General features: G+C 35.5%; 4 protein-coding genes across 6 annotated transcripts; 2 read left to right on the top strand and 2 right to left on the bottom strand.

Annotated features, from left to right (window-relative positions):
* Positions 1 to 506: 506 nt before the first annotated feature.
* Positions 507 to 8,739, top strand: LOC125206360 (ADP-ribosylation factor GTPase-activating protein AGD3). The gene is made up of 19 exons (XM_089060506.1): positions 507 to 1,045; positions 2,057 to 2,133; positions 2,932 to 3,032; positions 3,472 to 3,542; positions 3,796 to 3,858; positions 4,256 to 4,300; positions 4,690 to 4,755; positions 4,853 to 4,900; positions 4,995 to 5,090; positions 5,175 to 5,216; positions 5,452 to 5,667; positions 5,772 to 5,903; positions 6,003 to 6,227; positions 6,313 to 6,399; positions 6,482 to 6,817; positions 7,067 to 7,212; positions 7,315 to 7,408; positions 7,497 to 7,981; positions 8,111 to 8,739. Exons 1-19 carry the CDS (start codon positions 1,001 to 1,003, stop codon positions 8,223 to 8,225), a joined length of 2,490 nt encoding a protein of 829 aa, XP_088916632.1. The 5' UTR covers positions 507 to 1,000; the 3' UTR covers positions 8,226 to 8,739.
* A 4,438-nt stretch (positions 8,740 to 13,177) lies between these two features.
* On the top strand, positions 13,178 to 15,847 carry LOC125205760 (inactive leucine-rich repeat receptor-like protein kinase CORYNE). 2 transcript variants are annotated; one of them, XM_089060507.1, is made up of 2 exons: positions 13,178 to 14,747; positions 15,207 to 15,454. In XM_089060507.1, the coding sequence occupies exons 1-2, from the start codon at positions 13,885 to 13,887 to the stop codon at positions 15,307 to 15,309; spliced, it is 966 nt and encodes a 321-aa protein (XP_088916633.1). In that variant the 5' UTR covers positions 13,178 to 13,884; the 3' UTR covers positions 15,310 to 15,454. The 2 variants fall into 2 exon arrangements, with proteins under 2 accessions (XP_088916633.1, XP_047960822.2); XM_048104865.2 differs by having other exon boundaries at positions 13,226 to 14,747; positions 15,163 to 15,847.
* A 906-nt stretch (positions 15,848 to 16,753) lies between these two features.
* LOC125207383 (tRNA dimethylallyltransferase) lies at positions 16,754 to 18,597 on the bottom strand. Of its 2 annotated transcripts, none has more exons than XM_048106693.2 (8): positions 18,469 to 18,597; positions 18,024 to 18,127; positions 17,831 to 17,945; positions 17,713 to 17,756; positions 17,529 to 17,639; positions 17,352 to 17,444; positions 17,163 to 17,269; positions 16,754 to 17,071 (listed from the first exon to the last, which is right to left on the bottom strand). In XM_048106693.2, the coding sequence occupies exons 2-8, from the start codon at positions 18,113 to 18,115 to the stop codon at positions 16,914 to 16,916; spliced, it is 720 nt and encodes a 239-aa protein (XP_047962650.2). In that variant the 5' UTR covers positions 18,116 to 18,127; positions 18,469 to 18,597; the 3' UTR covers positions 16,754 to 16,913. The 2 variants fall into 2 exon arrangements, with proteins under 2 accessions (XP_047962650.2, XP_047962652.2); XM_048106695.2 differs by having other exon boundaries at positions 16,754 to 17,068.
* LOC125207382 (aspartokinase 1, chloroplastic-like) lies at positions 18,346 to 22,437 on the bottom strand. Its single transcript, XM_048106692.2, has 13 exons — positions 22,052 to 22,437; positions 21,895 to 21,977; positions 21,699 to 21,739; positions 20,975 to 21,129; positions 20,038 to 20,187; positions 19,834 to 19,929; positions 19,627 to 19,743; positions 19,440 to 19,559; positions 19,258 to 19,350; positions 19,045 to 19,161; positions 18,843 to 18,959; positions 18,699 to 18,761; positions 18,346 to 18,626 (listed from the first exon to the last, which is right to left on the bottom strand). The coding sequence occupies exons 1-13, from the start codon at positions 22,391 to 22,393 to the stop codon at positions 18,522 to 18,524; spliced, it is 1,599 nt and encodes a 532-aa protein (XP_047962649.1). The 5' UTR covers positions 22,394 to 22,437; the 3' UTR covers positions 18,346 to 18,521.
* Positions 22,438 to 22,860: the final 423 nt, after the last annotated feature.

Genomic DNA, 22,860 nt, shown 5'->3' with positions numbered 1-22,860 from the left:
AGATATTGGGATCACACCAATTTTTTCATTTACTTATAATTTATCCACACGAATCTTCATTTTTATTGGGGTTTGACCAATATGGTTATCCATAAGATGCTACACTAATTGACATTCCTAATCTGTCATGAAAAACTTGCAAAATAAATTCAGGAAAAAACACTTTAGTCATATAACTTGAAAAACTTGCCGCCCCTAAATAGTCATATAACAAACTTGCAAAATAACTACACCTTGAAACTTTATAATGTGGAAAAGTATTAAAAATTGAATATACCGAATATAATTCCTCATGATGGAACATTTAATTAAAAGAATAGTGGGCCACAAGGCAATTGATATATTCTTGAAATGCTCGAGACTCAAATCCGAATATTACTCTTCACATACAAAAAGTATTGGAGTAGAAAAAAATGTAAAAATCTCAGAAGCTGTCTGTGTGTTATATCAAAATCATATTGTGATAAAATAGAAATAAGCATATAATTAAAATCCAAGTAATTGAGAAAAGGGCACCCCATAAAATTGACACCTTTTTCTGATTCTTCAACAAAACATTCATCAATTCCCAAGTTTCTCCATTAACAGAAACAGATAATCTCTCTGGTCTCCTCCACTCTCACTATTTCTTCACTTTCCTTACCCCTAGGGTTTGGGTTCCTCTTCTAGGGTTTTGTACCAACATAATGTTAATTTTGTCTACTCCACTTTAGTCTTTAATGGAAAAGTGTTAAATTGGGAAAGAAAAAAACCGCATTTTGTTTTTCAAGGAAAAGTAAATTTCGAATAAACTTATATGGAAGGAATTATTTTTTTATTTTCCCTATTGCGTTCTCTTAGAGCTGAGATTTGAAGGTAGAGTTGGATCATTGAGATTCTGAAATCGGCACAAATGATAGTTAAGCTTAAGGAGAGGTAAAGATCCATGTTGTCACCTCTCTATGGAAGTCTGATGAAATTTCATTTTGTCTAGAAGAGCCGAAGAATTGTGTCTGCAAACATGCATTTTGCTAAGCTTGATGACTCTCCGATGTTCCGTAAGCAGGTTGGCGTTCTTTTCTTTCTTACACTCACTTTTTGAATTTTCTTTTGTCTGTTTTCTGCAAATTAAGCTTATTGAGTTAGTATTGGAGAATCTGAGACTGTTACTAAAATCATTTATTATTATAACTTGGTGATGATTGGCTTAATTGTTTTCCACCTTTTCTGGCTGTTCAAAGCTGAAATCATGGTTAGTTTGCCCTGGATTTCCTGCTTTTCTGATAATTGATCACTATCCCATTTAGCTGTTTGTTATTGTTAGGTTATCTTTGAACCGATTAATCCAATCTTTGCAAGCTTTGATCCTATGAATTTAACAGAACTTTTGGTAAAAATGTTTAGGTTTAGCTCATGTCTCAAAATTGAAAAATGCTGGGTTTTTTTTTTGTGTGCTTAATTTCCTCCCTCAGTACCTGACTTCTTAAAGTGACAGTACTCTGCATTCAATTTTCTCAAACACTGATAACCTATCCAATTATACGAGCATGTACTACTCCTTTAATTCCATCCTTTGCCTTTTGGATTTCAATTTCTGTTCTTCCTCATTTGAAGAAAGTAAGGAAGTCCTGGAACTGTGACATTTTCTTGTTGCCCATATCTTTCTTTAGGCTCAACATATTATGTTCCTTAAGAGTTTGTGTGTGTCTGATGATGCCAAGAGTTATGTTATCCATGATATTGAACAAAATAACCGGACTTCCATCAGAATCTAAGCTACGTTGAACTCTTCACATTCAAAGATATACTAGAAATATTTTGATGGCATACACATTTCAGAGAAAGCAAAGATGATCCTATATTTAAGACTTTGCTAGTCTCTGATACTGTCAGAGCTTATGTGTTACTCCAGTAAATTTGAGCTCATTCTGTTGTAAATTACAAGTTGTACTCACTTCTCGGACATGTCATACTTAGTTGTATAAATGTGATTTCATTCCTTCTACATTTGCTTCTTGATGTTCGTCGATATTTTTTCCCAATGGTAGTTCTGATACTCTGCTTTATCTATAAACAGATACAGACTTTGGAGGAAAGTGCTGACTCCTTGGGGGAAAGATGTTTGAAGTTTTGCAAAGGATGTCGAAGATACACGTGAGACCAGTATTGTTATGCTTTATTTTCTGTGGGCATGGTGTTTTCATCCCCTCTGATATTTCTTGGTTTTTATGGTACTGCATGTTAGCACTATTTGATTTGGACCTCAAATTAAGTATGGACTATCTTTGTTTTTTCTTATTACTAAGTAGAAATGAGTATGCTTGCTTCTTGCTTCTCTTATATATGTGGTTTCACTGCATCAATGCTTAGTGGTGCCTAAAACTCAAGCCAAAACTGTTATAAGCTATTACCTAATTTATGCTGATATTGAGTGGTGTAATAATTCACACAGTAACCACAGACAATGTACGCTCTGCTTAAATGTCATCTTCAAAATGTAGCAAAAAAAAAACTTTTGATTAGCTGGTACTCCCTCCGTCCCAAAAGTGAGACGTTTTCCCTTTTGGATTGTCGCACTAAAAGTGACTCATTTCCTAAAATGGAAAAAACATCATCTCTACTTTTTTCTCTCTCCACCTAACTCACAAAACAACACTAATGCTTCACATTTAGTGGGACGGAGGGAGTACAAGTTATCAGTTCAAGCTAATTTGACTGTAGTCTTTCTTAGTGAAGGAGAGTCATTTCTCTTACATAGTAGTGATTCTTCTTTTGGAAAATTAAGAGCTAACTTATCAATCTGGAGCAAGGTGCTCCAAAGTTCTAGTGAGCTGCACCATCGAACTATTCCTTCAGTTTCTATTAAACTACACTTGCTTGTTCTATTATATTTTTCTATGTGATAATGTGGAGTCTATTTCGAAAGTTTGAAGCATCTTTTTCTTTTTGCAGTGAAGGACTCGGTGAGGGATATGATGGAGACATAGCTTTTGCCAGTGCACTGGAAACCTTTGGTGGAGGCCATAATGATCCTATTAGTGTTGCCTTTGGAGGTATGAATGAATGTTCTATAAATTTACCTGTTGCGATCTAGTTAAATGTCATGCATAAATATTTGGGATGCTCAAGTGTCAAATTTCAATCCATTGGAATACTCCTACGATTGACCTTTTTTTTCTAACTGTGGATCTATATAAAAGCTTAGCCATTCTAATATTTGTTTAACTGATCTAATGAAATGTTATCTACCTTCCATACCTCAACATCGCACCGCATGCTATTCACCTAAACAATATATTGTCTTATGGTTCTTGGCATATCAAATATTTTCTCAATCTTTACAGACCAAGTGCTTTTTTAATTTTGTTTGATCTTGTTCCACAATATATTTCGCTCTATATTGATAAAATCTCCTATTTATTGTCATGGCACTGAGCTTCTTTCAGTCAATTGATTAAAATTGCTATTAATTTATAATTCTTGTACTTGTAGGTCCTGTTATGACAAAATTCACTATTGCATTGAGGGAAATTGGGACATACAAAGAAGTTCTTAGATCCCAGGTATGCACTTATGAGTTTGGCCTGTACCTATACTTTGTTGTTTATAGCTGATAACCGGGAAAAACGTGTCTTATCGGTCTCATGAAACTAGTTGAGGACTTGAGCTGTACTTCACCTGTAACTTTGACATACATTGTCATATCAACTATTATGGACGCATTTCCTTGATAGGGATATTGTATTTGATTGTGAAACTAAGATGCTCCCTTGATAAGGATATTGTATTAAACTTTTCTGCGTTTTGCTTGTACAGGTTGAACACTTGCTAAATGATCGATTGCTGCAGTTTGTAAATTTAGATTTGCATGATGTCAAGGTACCCTTTGCCTTTTGACTATTTTAGATTTAATTTGTCTTCTGATGCTGATAGAAAAACTACGGAATATGTTATTTTCTTGTTGGGCATACAGGCCATCTTTTCATCGGCAATCAATACATCAAAATTTCTGGAGTACTAGTTGAATGAATTCTAGTACTATTCTTCATTAGGCCCCAAATCACCCACCGCATTCCTTCCACAACTTAGATTCAGTATTCTATGCATCCAATCTTTGTTCTAGGTCTGGAATTATTTATCATCATCTTATTGAGCTACCCCCTACCCCCATGCATTTATTGGACTCATATCTCATTCTGCAATTGACATGTCTACTGAAAGTGTATTCTGCTGTCCATAGTTTTTGATAATTTCTCTAATAGATTTTACCACGCAGGAGGCACGCAAACGCTTTGACAAGGCTAGTCTTCTCTATGACCAGGTAATGTTCCATACCATATTGATTCTCATGTAGTGTCCAGTGCCTTCTCCTGAAGTGCAGCCGTGAAGGTCCTTGATAATATTCATGATGTATCTGATAGAGTCATTATAATGAGCATGGGATGAGTACAATTATATCAAGTGCTAAAACACCATAACCATTGCTTCAGTACTCTGGGGTTGTCAGTTTCTTCTCTAAGAAACTTCATGAAGTTTTACACTTTCCATGAGTAGGCTAAATGGATTTGCTTTTCCTTTTTAGCATCAGATTAGCCAATATGCTGGGCCAAGATATTTCAATTGTTTTAAATATTGGTGGGGTGTTTATTATGATTGACTTCGTCGGCAACATGAGTAAATTTTGTTAGTAAATCTGTTATAGTTCTACAGGCTCGTGAGAAGTTTTTGTCATTACGAAAAGGCACAAGAAGTGATGTAGCAACTGTCCTGGAGGAGGTAAACCTTCAAACTTGTCGCTATGATGCTAAATCATAAAGTCCATATAATACCCTTAACCACATGCATAATAACATTGTCTCTTGGATGTAACCAGGAGCTCCATCATGCTCGGTCAACTTTTGAACAGGCGCGATTTAATCTGGTTTGTAATTCCATTTACTGTTTTAATTATTTCAAAGTCGAATTAAGGTTCTCAAATATTAGTTTATGCTTAATTTTATATTCTTTCCGTCCAGGTCACTGCTCTTTCAAATGTTGAAGCAAAGAAAAGGTTTGAGTTCTTAGAAGCAGTTAGTGAAACAATGGCTTCTCATCTGCGCTATTTCAAACAGGTAGAACTTAAGTTTGAAGTGGTCGAATATCTTAATCTAGTGTTGCTGTCCTTTTCCAACTCCTTTATTCTTTGTTTTGTGTAGGGATATGAGCTGTTGCATCAGATGGAACCATATATTAACCAGGTTTACCTTACTTTTGATTTCTTTTGGTTGTTGAAGTAGTTGAGAATACAACTTATGATGATCATTTGTGATTCCCAAAGTTCTTCCTTTTCTTAAATCCTTAATAATAATACTCAGCAACATTATGTTTTCATGCTAATTAGTTCATTAGTATTTTGGACACACTATATGAGTTCTATAATATTATGACTCAAGAGCAATATTATACTCCATTGATGATTAATATTTGGTACAGGTCTCAACTTATGCAAAACAATCAAAAGAGAGATCCAACTATGAGCAAGCAGCTCTTAATGAGAGAATGCAAGAATATAAACGCCAGATTGATCGAGAGAGCCGGTGGTCCTCAAATGGTTCAAAAGGATCTCCAAATGGAGATGGAATCCAAGCCATTGGAAGGAGTTCGCATAAGATGATAGAGGCTGTCATGCAATCTGCTGCAAGAGGAAAGGTTAAAGAGCTTTGACGTTAAAATGACCAACTGTTTCTCTAGCTTATTGTTTTATATTTCATTTTGTTATTTGTCTGCCTCCTGAAGCTTGGAATTTCATTCAGGTCCAAACAATTAGACAGGGTTACCTTTCGAAGCGATCCTCAAACCTAAGGGGTGATTGGAAAAGAAGGTTCTTTGTTCTTGATAGCCGGGGTATGCTGTACTATTATCGCAAAAGAAGCAGCAAACCTTCTGTGAGTAGATACTTGAATTAAACACTTATGTAAAAATGAGATGCTGCTTTTCTCTAGAAATCCAGTCCTTTTAATCCCACGAGATATCATTAACTGCAGGGCTCAGGCACTCAACTTGCTAATCAAAGAAATAGTTCGGAATTGGGTTCTGGATTGCTAAGTCGTTGGTTGTCTTCTCAGTATCATGGTGGGGTACACGATGAGAAATCTGTTGCTCATCATACAGTAAACTTGTTGACTTCAACAATAAAAGTTGATGCTGACCAATCAGATTTAAGATTCTGCTTCAGAATAATATCCCCAACAAAGAACTATACACTCCAGGTCTGTTTTCTTAGTTTGTATGCCTCTTTACCTCTCAAGTATGCTATTATTTCAATTTTCATAAATTTTTCATTTTGCTTGTCAGGCAGAGAGTGCCCTGGATCAAATGGATTGGATTGAGAAAATAACAGGGGTGATAGCCTCATTGTTGAGTTCTCAGACTCCTGATAGGGTAACTTTTCTGAGATGTTATACTCTAATAATTTGTAATTAGTAAAATTCTGATGATTGAAGGTTTCCCATCGTTTATTCAGTGTTTACCCACTAGTCCAATGGGAAGTGGTCATCATCGGTCCACTAGTGAGAGTAGTTCATTTGAAAGTGCCGACTTTGATCATGGAGCAATTGAGGAGTACACATCAGAGAGATTTAACTCGTTACAGATAGACCGTCCTCTGAGAAACTCACAACAGCAAAGAACTGGTGTAAAAACCGAGAAGCCAATTGATGTACTGCGAAAAGTCTGTGGTAATGACAAATGTGCTGATTGTGGTGCTTCTGAACCAGATTGGGCATCCTTGAATCTTGGTGTTCTTGTATGCATTGAATGCTCTGGTGTTCACCGTAATCTTGGTGTGCACATATCTAAGGTATAGGCTACATAATTTTACTAGGCTTAGCACTAGGACACCACTATTGAATATCCCTGCTTATAATTCGCTAGCAGAAGGCAATTTAATTGCCTACCCTATATTTGGGATCTTAATTAAAAACTGTTCACCTATAGCTTTCATAATCTCTTGAAGGAAATGCTTACTGGATTTTGTGTTGTGTTCAACACATACTTTTGCTCTAAAGTATGAGTTAACATGCAATTCCATTCTTGCTCCTTCTTGCAGGTCAGGTCACTAACTCTCGACGTTAAGGTCTGGGAGCCGTCTGTTTTAAATCTATTTCAGTCTCTGGGAAACACCTTTGCAAATTCAGTATGGGAGGAATTACTGCAGTCAAAGGGTGTCTTCCAAGTCGATCTTGGTCCGACAGGGTAATGCTTATTTTAACTTAATAAATTATGTGCTTTGGCGAGTTGCTTTTGGTATAAAATCTATGCACATCATTACTTATTTATTCCTTTTTTTTTCTGTAGATTGTACCAGAGTAATAAGTCACAAATGGTTTACTTCAGCAAGCCCAGTCCCGCAGATTCAATTTCTACAAAGGAGAAATTTATTCATGCGAAGGTAATTTCTTATCAATCTCTTATTTTAAATCGAGTATCTCGTTATCTCTCATCTTATATATGAGCTGCTTCTGCTTCCACTGGCACAGTATGCAGATAAATTTTTTGTTCAGAAGGCCATGGACCACCAGCCTCTAGCACAGCAGATGTGGGATGCTGTCCGTGCCAATGATAAGAAGGCTGTCTACGGGCTCATTGTCAACTCAGGAATAGATATAAATGCTATTTATGGGCAAGGAGCTAGTAGCTCGTCTCTCACCCTTGCCAAAGTAATGCTGTTGCAAGAGCAGACTGCTCATGATCCGTACTCTGATTGCTTGGAAGCCGAGATGTTGCATGATACGTTTCCAAGCTCCATAAACCCAGCATGTACAAGCAAAGACAACAGTTCTGTTGAGGATATCGACGGATGCTCCTTGCTTCACCTTGCCTGTGAAACTGCGGATATAGGAATGATAGAGCTTCTTTTGCAATATGGTGCAAACATAAATGCGACTGATTCCAGGTCACACACACCCCTTCACCGGTGTATCATTAAAGGCAAAGCAGCATTAGCAAAGCTTCTCCTAACAAGGTAACAAATCATTTTGGGTTTAATATTGGGTATTAATAAACCTGATTGAGAGATGGTGGAGCTTAATTGCCATAAAAAATTGTGTATGGATAGTTAGTTCTCTTTCACTGACTAATCTGTTCATTTCAGAGGAGCTGATCCACGAGCTGTTGACTACCAAGGAAGATCCTCACTCCAGCTTGCTGTAGAATATAGTTTTGATGACACTGAGGTCCTTGCGATTCTTTCAGAATCACATGGATGATGATCTAAGTCAAGGACATAAGCAAGATATCTCTGAAGGACTGAAGCATGAATGGTGGTGATTGGGGGCTTTGGAGTCGGCTACTGTAATTATGTATCGTTGCTTCTCTACTATTGAGAACGCCGTTCATGAATCCCGGTTTCCTGCACAGGTAGCATATGCTTGTACATCGATCCTAAGGTTAATCTAGCCATTATGATTAATGGTGATGGGGAGGTTAGGTGTAATGAGACTGGTGTAAAATATAATGTTGGTTGAGTTATTATTTATTAAAATGGTGGGTTGTTGAGGGGGATTTTGGTGTGTTGGTGTGTGTTTTGTACATGCTAGTTAGGATGGTGAGTTTTTGTGTTGAGTCATGACTTTTTGTGTATACTTTGCCAGGAATTTGAACAGGAGTTGTGCCTTGTCAATTTCTCTTGCCTTCACTCCTTTTGTATTAGGTGGTGCATGTAATTTTGATGGTCCCTTTTTACAATATTTATTTATTTAATTGATTTTGGGGGTTCTTCAAGATTTTCATATAGTAAGAATGAATATATATACGTAAAAAAGAGAGTTTGCATGGAAATAGTTATTTGACCTTTTTGAGGAAAACTAGCCCAAATTTGTGTAACGGACTTTACATATAAAATCTTGCTGAGATTTAGATTTAAGACTATTTATTAGTACTATAAGAAAGAGATTCCCCCATTATTCCATCTCAAATTGGTGCCTTTAGTTATAGAAATAGGAAACATAGGAATATGTTGATAAATAGAGAGGGTGATGAGAAAGAAAATGATTATGGATTTATGGTATCTTGAGAAAAGTGGTTTGTGCATAAATTGCAGGGAAATGGAGGGTGGAGATAGCGCACAAGATTCGATGATGTTATGCTTTCGGCAATCAATTTATTAAAGAATAATCGTAAAATTAGACAGCTGAGAATGGATAAGATGCCTTTAGAAAACAAAAAAAGTAGATTAGAATGTATAATAATTCAAGCTGAGATACTGACTAATGTTACATTCGTGTTGGCGGACACAGTAAGCAATGGGGGAGGGCTTAAGCCCTTCCCCAATTTTTTTTTTTCATTTGTTCTTCTTGCAAAATTTTCAAAAAGTTTGAAATCGAGTTTCAGCCCTTCCAAAAAATTGCTACTGGAGAGTAAATTATAGAAAGTGGAATGAAAAGGAGGGGCTGAATCTAAGATCCTGAAGTGCAGAGTAAAATGATGGATACCGCTGCATTTAGGAAGAAGACGACCTGGGAGGGTATAATACAATATAATAATATTATTTGTACTCCGTAATGACACACTGGGATTTGACTGTAAATTGAAAACCGTCTCTTTTAAAAACCACAAATAGTTTTAAAAAAATGAACCACCAATTTATTTGCAAGTGTTGTTATACTCTAATTTCTTCAGGTTGGTTTAAGTATATTGAAAAACATAGTACTACAAGTACAACCTAATCTATTTCAATTTGAAAACTTAAGGTTAACTAAAACAATGCAGATTCTTTATTTTAAAAAAAATATATTAACTAGCTTTCATTGATAATTTTAATTTCTCTTACCTTTTTTTCCTTATCTATTCAATTGTAAAAAAACTTTTTGATTTTCTTTATCTAATTCTTTTCAGTTCAATTCAATTTTCTATTACTAATACACTTATTATTTTGTTATCTTTTTAAATTCTCTCATCTAATAAGCATTTTATTTCGAAGAGTTTTTCTGATATATGTTTGTTTTAATTAGAGTTCCAAGATGCTTATAATTATTATCTCACCGTAAAACTGAAAATTATGGTTATTCCCTCGTCCATGAAAACTTGTCTTATTTACCCTTTTAGAATATCCACGATTTAAACTCTTATCCCCTTTTTTCCATTTTAGATAATTGGACCTCACATTCAACTAAATCATTATAGTCATATTTTATTATAAATCCAATATATGGAGTATAAAAATAAGATTACATTCCACTAACTTCTTTCATCATTTTTCTTCACAAGTGTCAAACAATTTTTTAAAACTTGTGCCGCGCAAGTCAAAATGAGACTATAAATTTGGATGGATGGAGTACAATGCAGCCCCTACTAAACAAAATTTCTGCGTCCGCCACTGTAATCGTGGCCCCTTTGCCTAAATAAAAAAGATTTCAAGAAACCATATTACTATATTTATGAATCCAATGATGCGCTTCAATTTAATTGCTACAAGTATGTACTTATATCGTTTAAGAAAGTTTAGTTGTAGACTTTTTACGTGTAAATAATTATTTTCTTGGGCCTTAGTTGACGGACAACGGTGAAGAAATAGGATATTTGTCCGTCCACATATTTTGGTTTTTCCTCCAATCTTTAATATTTGAATCTAAATAGATGAATTTTGAGTTTTTTCTGATTTTTCTTCAAAAAATAGTTTTTCATTTTTCTTCAGAAAATAGTTTTTCTTTAAATTGAAGCTGACGTGTTAGTTGGAAGTGCTAACGTGGGAAAAAAACGATGAGTATTAAAACAACATCATTTGAATAAAGAAGGGTAATTTGTTTGAAAATACACGAATTTTCAAGATTTTCTAGAATATCCCACGGACTTTGAAGAATTTCCACCAAACTTTTGAAAATTTCCAATATTTTCTTTAACCGTAATTTTTTTCTTTCTAAAATCATGAATCCTCCAACACCTTTTAAATTCAGACATGAGTATTAATGTATATTCACAAAATTCATAGAGAGTGAAGCTTTTCAAATAATAATTCATTAAATTGTTTATAACACATCATTTGAATAAAGAAAATGGTTGATAAATAAAGTTTATATGCAAATTCTTATATATTCATATTAAATCACAAAAATAAAGTATTAATTTATAATAATGAAAATAATCACAATTCGAATCGAATGGAATTTGAAAGACAAAAATCGCAAATATCTCAATTCGTAACATCTCTTAAAATGTGTTAATTATTCAAGACAGTATACATAGTTTAATATAATTAAAAAATATTTATTGTCAAACAATAAAATTTTACAATTTAGAAAAAGGTAAAATTAGAGCAATTTACAAAATAATTTTATTTTGATTTAAATTGTTCATTGGGGGAAAATAAAAAAATCTCACTGTTAGGGCAACACATTTCTTAAAATTTGCTTAAATTGTCCTATTGATTTTCCACTTTTCGCCACGTAGATAGTAATACGTCAAGTGTACTCCACATTAGCTTTAATTTGACCGGAAATGTTTGGGAGAAAATCAGAAAAATTCAAATTTAATGTATTTACATTTAAAAATTATAGTCAGGGAAAAAATATAAAAAAATGTGAATGTTCTTGTATATACATACAAAACTCATTTTTCTTTTAGAGGTGTTTGCTTTTATTTTCCAAAATTTTGCTAAGTTCTGATTTTATATCAAGAGTGAACTACGTAAATGGTACCTGATCTTTCACTTTCACACATAAATGGTACATGATCTTTATTTTATATCGTTTTTAGTACCTATAAATCACATTTTTGGTACCTAATGCAATTTTGAACCCAAAATGCCCTCTAAACAAATACATATTTCCATTTGTATCATTAAGGTTATTTTGGGCATACAAAACTAAGTACCAAAAGTGATATTATAATTTCTTCTCTCATTCTTCTCACTCTTTATACTATTATTATTAATCAATATTATTTTTGATGTTATAAATTAACAATTAATTTATATTTTAATATCATACAATATACTTAATTATAATTATAGTTATAATTATATTTAATTATTATAATAATAATATTATTGTTATAATACTAAAAACTAGTTATAATTAATAAATAATAACATATTTATTTAAATTATGAATCACACAATATTATATAATAATAATAATAATAATAATTATTATTATTATTATTATTATTTATATTAAATTAATAACTAATCAATATAGTCTTGATAAAAATTTAAAATTTAAAATTGTGAATTGTAATCATAATGATATTAAGAGTTGAATATTTTCAGTTTGGTGTTTCAACCATAAAATGAGTATAAAATAATTCAATAAAATATTTAATTGATTTAAATATTTTAAATAATTAATTTAAATAGGTGTTTTGTTCTTGATTTATATTATGAATGCAATTAGATGTATGTATAAAACACTAAAAAGTAAGAAGAAAAAGAAGAGAAAAGAAAAAAGAGAAAACATAAACTAAAGAGAAAAAGAAAGAAAAAAAGGAAGATAAAATACCAAAAAGAAAGAAGAAAATGAAGAAAAACGAAAAAAAGGAGAAATTAAAGAAGAAAAAAAGAAATAAGAAATGAAAAAAACAATCACATGTTTAGTATACTATTTAATGAAAATTTACAAAAATATCTTCCATAACAAAATAATCACAAGTTTGGTACCTAGGGTTATTTTTGTCATTGGGTACCAAAAACGATATAAAATAAAGATCAGGTACCATTTGCGTGCGAAAGTGAAAGATCAGGTACCATTTATTGGCAGATCTTTAAATTGAAATATCAGGTACCATTTATGTAATTCACTCTTGATATTCAATTTAAAGATCTGCCAATAAATTATTAAATTATTTATTTATTTCAATCTTAAAGTATTGCATATAAAGTACATTAGGGCAATGCATTTTCTTTTCTTAAAATTGTAGGTTATTAATTATATTTATGTAACAAGTACAAGTGAATAACAATAATGACATTATCCATTTATTTCCCTTTTTGTCGTTGGCGTACAGGTCCAATGCCTACATTATTTGCATTTTCGTGTATATTGTGCATACAAATTTCAAATACTACATGTACTAGAAATCTTCATTACTATGAATCTATGATTACCCACACTTTCTTATTACTACTATTATCTGGAATATTAATTTACAATAACTAACAGTAGTGCTAGTACTAATTTTTATGGCGACACTTCATACAAATTTTATTAGAATAAAAAGATTTTCTTGAAAATTCAAATTTCAATAATACTGAGAGTGAAAATGGGTTAAACAAGAGCCCAAGACACAGCAATTCGGAGTAATTTAATCTGTGGGTGTTATTAGAATAGTGTTTAAAAGTATAATCTTTTTAGCAGAAAAGAGGCCAACATGATGTTTTTTGATGCAATTCGTGTATGAATGTTTTGGGTTTGAAATGTTATTCGTGTGTTAGCAAAATCCTGTCTTTTTGAAATATGGGTTTTGCTTTTCCCTTTCGCAGTTTTCACCATTTTTAACACTATCCCACACTCCACTTCTCTCAGGCGCAGTTTGAATTTGAAGGTAGAAAACAGACAAAGATAAAGATCAAGGTGGGTGCAAAAAGGATGGAATCTGTGATGTAATCATTCACCTCCTCCTTCATTCTCAACACCACCTTTGATTTTATCCTATTCCGCCTCCCATTTTCGTTTAAAGTTTCAGTCTTTTGCCATTTGGGGCTCCAAGATTCCTCTAGAAACTGCTGAGAAATTGGTGGCCTGGCCTCCTTCAATGATGTGACTTTCTTCACCTTTTATTGGGGAAATGCAGTTTGCTTTTCCATTCTCTCTCTCTCCTCTCCATACTGCTTAGCCCTTGGAATCTTGTGTTTGAGACATGGTAGGAACTCATGCTTATCTAAGACTCTTTATTTCATGAGAGGTTTTGCTTTCATATTTTAGCTATCTTTCCATGGAGAAGAAAAGACAAGAACTTGGTGCAAGCAAGGCACTGAAGATGGTTGTGTTTGTAGCTTTTTGTCTCAACATAGTTTCTGCTGAATGCGCAGATAGGCTGAGCAAGAACTTCTCCGGCGAGCCTCCGCCGCCGCCCAGCCTCAAGAGTAGGCTTAGAAGGATTTTCCTGAGCATAGCATTAGGGAGTGTGACAGGATTGATTGGTGCCCTTCTCTTAGCTTTGCTGTTTAGGCACTTTGTGAAATATGTGAATAGAGCTCCAATTCTCAAAGGCCCTCTGCTGTTTTCACCTAGAATATCTGTTAGGACACTTAGATCAGCCCTCTCGAACAGCTCGGAGCTTCTGAGCTCGAGCCCGACTGGAAGATACTACAAGGCCGTGATGGACAACGGCCTTGTAGTAGCAGTCAAGAGGCTAGAGCCCGACTGTGGGGCCGGGGCTAGGGGCAAGGCCTTGAGGAAAAAGATACACAAGGAGCTCGAGGTTCTTGCTAGCTTGAGGCATAGGAATTTGATGAGTTTGAGGTCTTATGTGTGGGAATCTAGTGGATACTCATTAGTGTACGATTTTGCCCCGGCTGGGAGTCTTGAAGATGCAATGAGGAGAGTGAGGGAGAATCAGTTGGAGCTCAAGTGGGAGTCTCGGCTTCGAATTGGTGTAGGTATAGTGAAAGGGTTGTATTATCTTCATTTCACTTGTGATCCCAGAAGGTTGCATTACAACTTGAAGCCTTCGAATGTCATGTTGAACTCACAGTTCGACCCTAGGCTGGCCGATTTCGGATTGGCTGCCGTCCTTCCTGATTTCAGACGAGCAGCATCGGGTTACAATGCACCCGAGTGTTTCCAGAACTGTAGGTATGAAGCAATGCTTACATGTTACTGCAGTAATTAATAGTATTACTTGCTTGTCCTTCACTTTAGACTAATGTTTATTGACATATTTAGTGTGATTGATTGCTTCATGTTTGATCAATAATCTATTGTGCTTGGTTGATGATTATGCATCTAGAAAAAGTTTGATTAAGAAGAGAACTTATCTCCTTTGGTCATGTGAAAAAGTTATAGAATCTGCAGACAGCTGAAAGTGCATTAAGCTTTATGCAAAAGCTGTGTAAAGCATAAAATTAAAGTATATTTGTGTTGATCATCATCATATAAAGTTGATATTCACTTTGGTAGAATATGGTAGAAACTATTATAGTAAGAAATCCATTGCTTGAACTATTATTTGTGGAAATGTAGTTGTATCTTATTTGTTATTGATTTCTAGGTATACAGATAAAAGTGATGTCTTCAGCTTTGGGGTCATATTAGGTGTTCTATTAACCGGGAAGGACCCGCTGGACCCGTTCTTTGGCGAAGCAGCGAGCGGGGGGAGCTTAGGGCAGTGGCTCCGGCAGTTGCAGCAAGCCGGTGAGGGGCGGGAGGCTTTAGACAAGAGCATTCTAGGAGAAGAAGTGGAAGAGGAGGAGATGCTGATGGCTGTTAGAATTGCGGTTGTGTGCCTATCAGACTTGCCCGCTGATCGCCCCTCAACGGATGAGCTCGTCTCCATGCTGACTCAGCTGAACAGTTTCTGAAGCACACGTCGAGAGAAGAAGCTTTTGGTTGTTCCCACGGCTTCCACTGTACGAGAGCGTGCATAGGTTTGCCGTGGGAGCAACCGCTGAGCTCCACCTTCTTCCGGGTCGTTTTCGAGCTCGGATTTGACAGCTGCGTTGGTGTGTTTCATGCTTGAGGGAGATTGGTGTAGTGAAGAAATTGATGTGATGGAGTAGGGAGGCATTTGCTCATGGTGGTGGGGATGATTTTGTTTGCTCGGTTTTTTCTTGGAAGAGGCCATTTCACATTTTCACCGCTTTTTAACACATGTTAATGTTAATTGTCTACTTCTTTTTGGAAAATTACAGTTCACATACAAATTACTCCATGTGCTTAAAAAATATAGTTTATGATATTTTTATGATATGCGTATACAAGGGGGGTTCTTTACTTTCTTTTTTCAATTTAACCCAATTTTGTTTTTAACTAGAGTAATTTCATTCGTCCGTTTTCTAGTTTTTGCGAGATGATACACAATTCAATTTTTGAAAATGGTAGTAATAACTAATAATTCCATCGACTCCATTTGTTCACAAGAAGTTATTAACAATTGTTTAGTGATAGAATCAATATTTTGAATTCACGTCACAATGATTCGGGAAGATTTAAAGGAAAAACTGATATGATGGGTGGTAGTAGTGGTGTTGGTTAATATGTTGGCCTCCTGGCACTGCATAGATTTGACATTTTGACCAGCCTTTTTAGTTTTTACTGAATTCATCATCTACCGGGAAAGAAATTTTAAAAGTAGATACTACTCCATTTTTCTTACCAAACAGAGAATATTAAAATTATCATTTCAAAGAAATTGATAAACAATTTACTCCAATGATTGATAAATTAATGAATGACAAATTTTGATCGCCCTATTCACTTATGAAAACAATTGCTTATGCAAATAGACCTCGCATAACACTGGGCAAACAATATTATTGATAGTATAAGCCATTTGCGAATACTACAAAGTAGCAGTAATCAAAGGTAAGCGGTGTTAAACAAGGACAGGCCCCCCTTTGGAATCTTATCGTCCTGATCCAACTGGATTTAGGACTATACAAAGTTTGTCTCACTCAATTTCTCAAATAAAAACACATAGCATTATTAGTATTAAGAAGAAGATATCATTCTTATGATTTTGAAATGGCACCTTGTGTAAAGTGTAAGCCAGCCCATCACCAAGAGTTTAGAATCAAGTAATTACAGAGAAGCAGTAGCTTATATACATATAAAAGAAGATAAATTTAAAGTATTTCATCAGCTTCAAGCAAATGCATCCCTATCATAGATACTGGTGGATCCTGAAGTTAACCCCATATATTTTCATATTTGGGGACACTGATGCATTAACTTACAAGATTGTAAACATAATGCCATATCAACTAAAATTCCATGAGTTAAATTCATGTATTATGATGCAACTTAGGAAATTGTTCTAGTGTGATGATCAGTCTCCTGAACGAGTCCCTCTAGAACCAAATATTGGAGCGATATCGAGTACTTAGCAGAAGATGTTGGCTTTGCATTCGGCGTAGTTGAATAGCTTTTCTTCATAACAAATGACCCCGCCCCAACCCCTTCTTCAACACAAAACAAAGAGGCCTATTACTATAACACCAAACACCAAACTAACCATATGCGATGAAAAATCCAACCTGAAATGGAATTTACCTTTGATAGTGTAGATGCAAGACACCCATCTCTTGTAAATGTAGAGCAGCCTCGGGGTGTCACCTTTGTGAGTGTCCGACAACACAATCTCACAACGACTGCTCTTACTGCCACGGTAACAATGTCGTGCTTCAATATAACTAATTATAACAAGATTGAATAGGAATGAACATATGAAAAATTGCACACTTGGCATGGCTGATTGCATTTCGACAGAGTGCTAGCACTCGGATCATTGCCAGCTCTCTTCCTCTAGGGTGGTTGTATTTCTCTTGGCAATTCCTTTTGACAAATCACGAGCATTGAGAAAATGATCTATTTATAGTAGTGCGTAAGAAATGCAAAATTATGAAGGAATCCTGTAACCTCTCAACGAAGAAATGCCCGAAATTGTCTACAATAACTGAGGTCGGAAATGTAGGATGCAAATGAAAAGCAGCAAAGTAGCGCTTGATCCCTTCATCATCTTCCACATACCTTTCAATAAACAAGTGCAAATTGTACAAGTTATCACTAGTCAAAGATGAAGAGAGGCGCGAATTGGACTCACTTGATTTGAATTCTGCGGAAAATCTCGGAAGATGGATCAACATCCTGGAATGATAGGAAATACAGCAACTGGGGTTTGATGAGGAAAAAAAGAGAAAAGAGTGGAAGATTGGGGAAACCTGAGAGAGAAAAGGTGGGGTGGTTTCCAGGGTGCGGCGGTGGCACAAGATCACTACGGCATTTCCCTCTGCTGCGGAGTTGAATGCGAACTGGAAAAGCAATGAGGTTTTGCCGCTGCACAAAATGAGAGAGAGAGCAATTGAATTAGGGGTGAAACGGAGAGAATAAGGAAATGGTGGTGAAGAAGATTACGAGCAAGGCGGCCCAGAGAGAATGCTGATAGCTTCGCTCTCATCCCCAAACTCAAATTTCGTGTTGCCTCTCAAGAAAAATCTCTCCACCATTTTTGTTTTGCTCTGTTTCACTCCCAACCAAAATTAGATATTCTCGTTATATTCAATTTCTTTTTTTATGTAATCCTAGCATTTTTGTTGATTGAAACACTAATATTTTCACATTTTCAAGTTTAATTTTATTATAATCCCATCCAAAAAAAGTGATCTAAAACTTGAAAAAAGTAGCTAGTTTTCATATTAGCAGAGCTTAGTTGAGTTATGATTTATAGCTGGCAACAAAAAAAAAAGAAAAACTAATTTACGAATTACAGAATAAAAACAACCGAGTTACAATCTGAGTAAGAGTCACTAAAATGATGGATCTAAGGCAGCGATTGTGAAAGCATATCAAGTATACTCACAATAACAACTATAGTAGTAATAAGTTGGTTAAAGGGCCCCAGTTAGAGTCAGCCTAAGCGTTGGTGAGTGCCACTTCGCCGCTCTCGAAGAAGGAATAGTGAAGGGCCTTGACACACTCTTCTGCTTCACTGTCATTTACTATCAGGGACATGTTCACCTGTGTCAAAACCGCTCGTCAGAAAACACAAAACAACAACGGTTTTTTTAACCAGTGTTGATATATCACAACCTTGGAAGCTCCTTGTGAGATCATCTGCACGTTCACGTTATGTCTCCTGAAGACACTGAACGCCTGCCGAATATGAAATCAGATCAACTTCTCAACACAAGTAGCAATGGCAGTTGATTCTCTACTCTATATCTGAGAAACTACCTTTTCCAATATCAAAGAAGAATATTGGATGTTGCCAATGAGGGAGATAATTGATCTCTGCGGCAGAAGTTTTACAACAGCAATTTTTCCAAGCTCTTCAACCACGCGGTCAAGTTCCTGATAATGCCCAGCCCAACAACTCAATTTTTCTTATCATTCTTGCAAATTAAATCTGCATTTGAAGATAGGATACTTAACTTGCCTGCTTAATTAGCTCTCTGCTCCAAATTTTTGATGGATCAAGTGTAACCGAGATACTGACTTCACTAGTTGCTACAACATCCACAGATATGTCCAAATCTTCGAATATTGCAAATACCTGAAATGAATAGATATCAAACGCATTTTGAGTTTCTCATGTTGATAGGTTCAAAGTGGAAGAATAACTGACATGATCCATAATAAAGATTGACACCTTTGCCAGGAAGCCAAACTGACCCAACATTCGAGTACTAACAATATCCAGCATCGTAACATTCTGCTTTAGGACTATGCTAGTGAGTAGAGCCTGTCAGTTATTTCACATAGAAAGGTCAATGCTTTGAGCTCTTCCATCCAAAGTAGTAGTAGTAGTAGTAGTATTTGCAGAATAGAAACCTTGGTCATGTCTCTATCTTTACTGATGAGAGTGCCTGGGGCTTTAGGGTTGTAAGAGTTCTTAACTCTAACTGGAATGTTGCTCTCCATAGCTGGTCTCATTGCTTGTGGGTGCAACACCTGTACAAAATTTGCTATGTTCAATATACATGTCTTCCACCTATAATTAAGAATGCAGAAAAATAACCTGAGCTCCAAAATAAGCAAGCTCTGCAGCCTCTTCAAACGTCAAATAAGGAACAGGTTTTGCACACGGATGAATACTGGGATCACAGGTAAGAACACCATTGACATCCTTCCAGACCTGTGGGAAATTGAAGCAAAACCGAATGATTATTTTTCTATGAATCAAACAATATATGGAGTCACCATAAAATATTCTTCATGATTTCACCTGAATTTCTCGTAAACCCAAAGCTTTGCCAATTACAGTAGCTGTCAAGTCACTACCACCTCTACCTAGAGCAGTTATCTCACCAGACTTGCATCCCTGCATATGGAAACTCCTTTGTAATTTTCAAAGGCTATAATCAGTAAATAAATACTACCAGTTGATGCTTAAACAACTTCCTCAGGGTCAGCAGATTTGAGTAAAAACCTTTCCGAGAAAGCCAGTAACTACAGGAATTGCTTTATTGCTAATCCAGTCAGCATGTAATTTAGCGGCAACAGCAGGATAGGTTGCATCCAAAATGTCTGCATTTGTGAAATCATCCGTTGTGACAAATCCAATGTCGAATGCATCATACTGCAGTATTCACAGACCACCATAAGGGCAGAGGATAGTGATAATGAGTGTAATGCACCAAATGATATGTTAGATAATCCATTTTCACAATATAAACGGGAAACAATTTGAATCAGATGAGCAGCAGCCACCAAAATGTTCAACCATGTGTCTCAGAGAATGAAGTTAAAGCCACAACAGCTGAAGCCTTATCTGGATTATATAAGAGAATTTACTTATCTATTTCTAGAACAATGCAAGATCACACAATTTCAATATCACATCACAACTGCCAACTGTTAATTAGTTTCACCAATTAATTATATTCTACACTTCCCATAGGCCAAATTTCTCCTTGTCAATCATCAAACAAGAACCTAAGAAGGAAGTGCCAACTTTCTCCAAATGTTGGGGAGGCTGGAGGTGCCATATAACTAACAGTAGCCTTACTTAGAGCAATGAAACCTCTCATTCATTCTGAGTGGAATTCAGTTGTTTCAATGTTTTCCACAAGTATGAACGTGTATATTATTAACTAGTAGTACTTTTTTTCAAATTATGTGATGGCGACTCAAGTCATACTGGTAGAAAAATGACGTTTTGTGCCCATATGATGCCATGCTACACATTAGGTTGCACAAGAAACTTTTCGGTGTTGTTTGGAACAAAAAAAAAAGGCATGACGTGTCCTATGGAACCAAAAAAACAATGTTCACTCACACCATGCAGATATTGAATTTCCAGAAGTTCTGGGGTTTGAGTCAGTTAAGCATAATCTTCAACATGAAAGAAAGAGCAGCAAACATACTTGTTGTGCTTTTACGCCAATGCTATTAAGATAGGCAGCAAAAACCCTCGTAGACATACACTCCCCAAATGAAACTAGTTTGTCTCGAGTCCGTGGTGTCAGCTCCTTCAGTCTAGCTATCCCATTCAAAAGCAACTCCAATTCATCCAGTTGTTCTGAGAAGAAACCAAAACAAAACTTTATGCCAATATCCGACGGAGATAGCATCGTTGTTCCAAGTGTATCTATATCATAAGGCAGTAGCCAAGGGCATACAACTATAGCATACTAAACAGTAACTGGATGCATGGTTTTTTTACAGCCAAGAAATTCATCCGCTATTACAAAATACTATGATTCTCATACATAATACATTTACAATTTCTATATAGAGATAAACGTATACTACTAAAATTCCTTTGTGTATGACCTGCACAATGGAATGTCTTTCAAGCAGAAATAACACCTTCTTGAGATCTAGAACAGACCTTAAATAAAGGAACGTCCAACCAGTGCGAAATATATGGCTGTCAGCAATTACATAACTTAAATCAGCAGAACTTAGGTAAAACCCACAAAAAGAATACATTTTCTTGATCACTGCTCACTATATCTAAAATTAAGATTCTTTCAACCATTGAGAAACTAATGCTCTATAAATTAGGTGTAAAAGGACAAAAAATGCTCTTTCAATTCTCAGACTATTTTGAAGAGAATAAATGCAACAGCCACAAAGAAACCTTACCAGTAATCACAGACACACCAATCCCCAGCTCGTTCACTGTTCTGAAAAACACAACCTAAAGGTATTTATAAGTAATTGGCTAGATATTTGTATTTTGTATTGCACAATGTATAGAAGAAACTCTAAGAAAACAAGTGTATAGTACAGTACAGTTATTCCTTGTATGTTGCATAGAGCTTTCAAAAATAGAAATAACCTAAGATGCACGTCTTTGATAAGGCTCAACTCCTCGATCTCCGACACGTTGGTGAATCCGCAGCTGACAGCCTTCTCTCCTGCCTATAATTCAACTCCGTGACTCAAAATGCACAGTAAAACTGGAATCCAGTAAAGCTACTTTTAACTTAACCTACGCAAATTAGATTGTTGGTGGTCTTTCCCATGGCGGAAAGCACGATTATTGGATTCTCCTCGGGAAAACATTGGATGAGATTAGCCACCTCTCTCATCCTCTCCGCCAGCGCTACCGAAGAGCCGCCGAACTTCATCACGCACGTAAAGGCGTCGCCCCCATCTCCATCTTTGTTGCAGTAAACAATCGAGGTGGAGGACCTTTTGTGATCAACGAGGGCAGAGAATCGGTAATTGGGAGGGAAATGGAGGTGATCGGGGAGTTGGAATAGGTGGTTTTGGTTAAATTGATGGTAGAATCTAGTGCACAAAATCTTAGCATTGGAGTGGAGTGAAATCGACATTATCAGAGAATGAATTCTACCTCGCTTTCTGATTTCCAATTTTAGTACCTTCACTTTACTGTTTACTCCTACTTCAACTCAAGGTTACATTTTTCGCCGCCATTTTCATTATTTTTTTTAATACTACATCCGTCCCTCAAAATTTGCTACACTTTGACCCGACACGAGTTTTAAGAAATGTAATAGAAAGTGAGTTAAAAAAGTTGGTAGGATGTGAGTCCTACTTTTAAAGTATTAGTTTTATAATAAAATGTGAGTAGGAATGAGTTAGTGGAATATGTGATTCACTACCAAAAATGGTAAAAGTGAAGTGTATCAAATTTTCAGGGACGGACCAAAATAGTAAACTGTATCAAATTTTCAGGGACGGAGGTAGTAATCACCAATGTCTTCTACTAAAACATACTAATCCTTCCGTTCGATAGTAGGAGAGACATTTCATTTTGCGTACTCAATTTTAAAAAATA

Source organism: Salvia hispanica, chromosome 6, assembly GCF_029641045.1.
Source record: "Salvia hispanica isolate PSC_SH4W2 chromosome 6, Shi_PSC_v1, whole genome shotgun sequence".
Taxonomy (NCBI): Eukaryota; Viridiplantae; Streptophyta; class Magnoliopsida; order Lamiales; family Lamiaceae; genus Salvia; species Salvia hispanica.
The sequence above is the reverse complement of the archived record's forward strand: the minus strand, read 5'-3'. Positions and strand labels throughout refer to the sequence as shown.

What these genes read in the sequence shown, in the direction of transcription:
- LOC125205760 (XM_048104865.2), top strand. Translation starts at nt 13,885, where the DNA reads ATGGAGAAGAAAAGACAAGAACTTGGTGCAAGCAAGGCACTGAAGATG. An exon ending in GAGTGTTTCCAGAACTGTAG is followed by an intron (nt 14,748 to 15,162) that starts GTATGAAGCAAT and finishes ATTGATTTCTAG; the next exon opens with GTATACAGATAAAAGTGATG.
- LOC125207383 (XM_048106693.2), bottom strand. Translation starts at nt 18,115, where the DNA reads ATGGTGGAGAGATTTTTCTTGAGAGGCAACACGAAATTTGAGTTTGGG. An exon ending in CTCTCTGGGCCGCCTTGCTC is followed by an intron (nt 17,946 to 18,023) that starts GTAATCTTCTTC and finishes CATTTTGTGCAG; the next exon opens with CGGCAAAACCTCATTGCTTT. An exon ending in TTCCGCAGAATTCAAATCAA is followed by an intron (nt 17,640 to 17,712) that starts GTGAGTCCAATT and finishes GTTTATTGAAAG; the next exon opens with GTATGTGGAAGATGATGAAG.
- LOC125206360 (XM_089060506.1), top strand. Translation starts at nt 1,001, where the DNA reads ATGCATTTTGCTAAGCTTGATGACTCTCCGATGTTCCGTAAGCAG. An exon ending in AAAGGATGTCGAAGATACAC is followed by an intron (nt 2,134 to 2,931) that starts GTGAGACCAGTA and finishes TTCTTTTTGCAG; the next exon opens with TGAAGGACTCGGTGAGGGAT. An exon ending in AATCTGCTGCAAGAGGAAAG is followed by an intron (nt 5,668 to 5,771) that starts GTTAAAGAGCTT and finishes AATTTCATTCAG; the next exon opens with GTCCAAACAATTAGACAGGG.
- LOC125207382 (XM_048106692.2), bottom strand. Translation starts at nt 22,393, where the DNA reads ATGTCGATTTCACTCCACTCCAATGCTAAGATTTTGTGCACTAGATTC. An exon ending in ATCAAAGACGTGCATCTTAG is followed by an intron (nt 21,740 to 21,894) that starts GTTATTTCTATT and finishes TGTGTTTTTCAG; the next exon opens with AACAGTGAACGAGCTGGGGA. An exon ending in CTTCTTTGATATTGGAAAAG is followed by an intron (nt 18,762 to 18,842) that starts GTAGTTTCTCAG and finishes CATATTCGGCAG; the next exon opens with GCGTTCAGTGTCTTCAGGAG.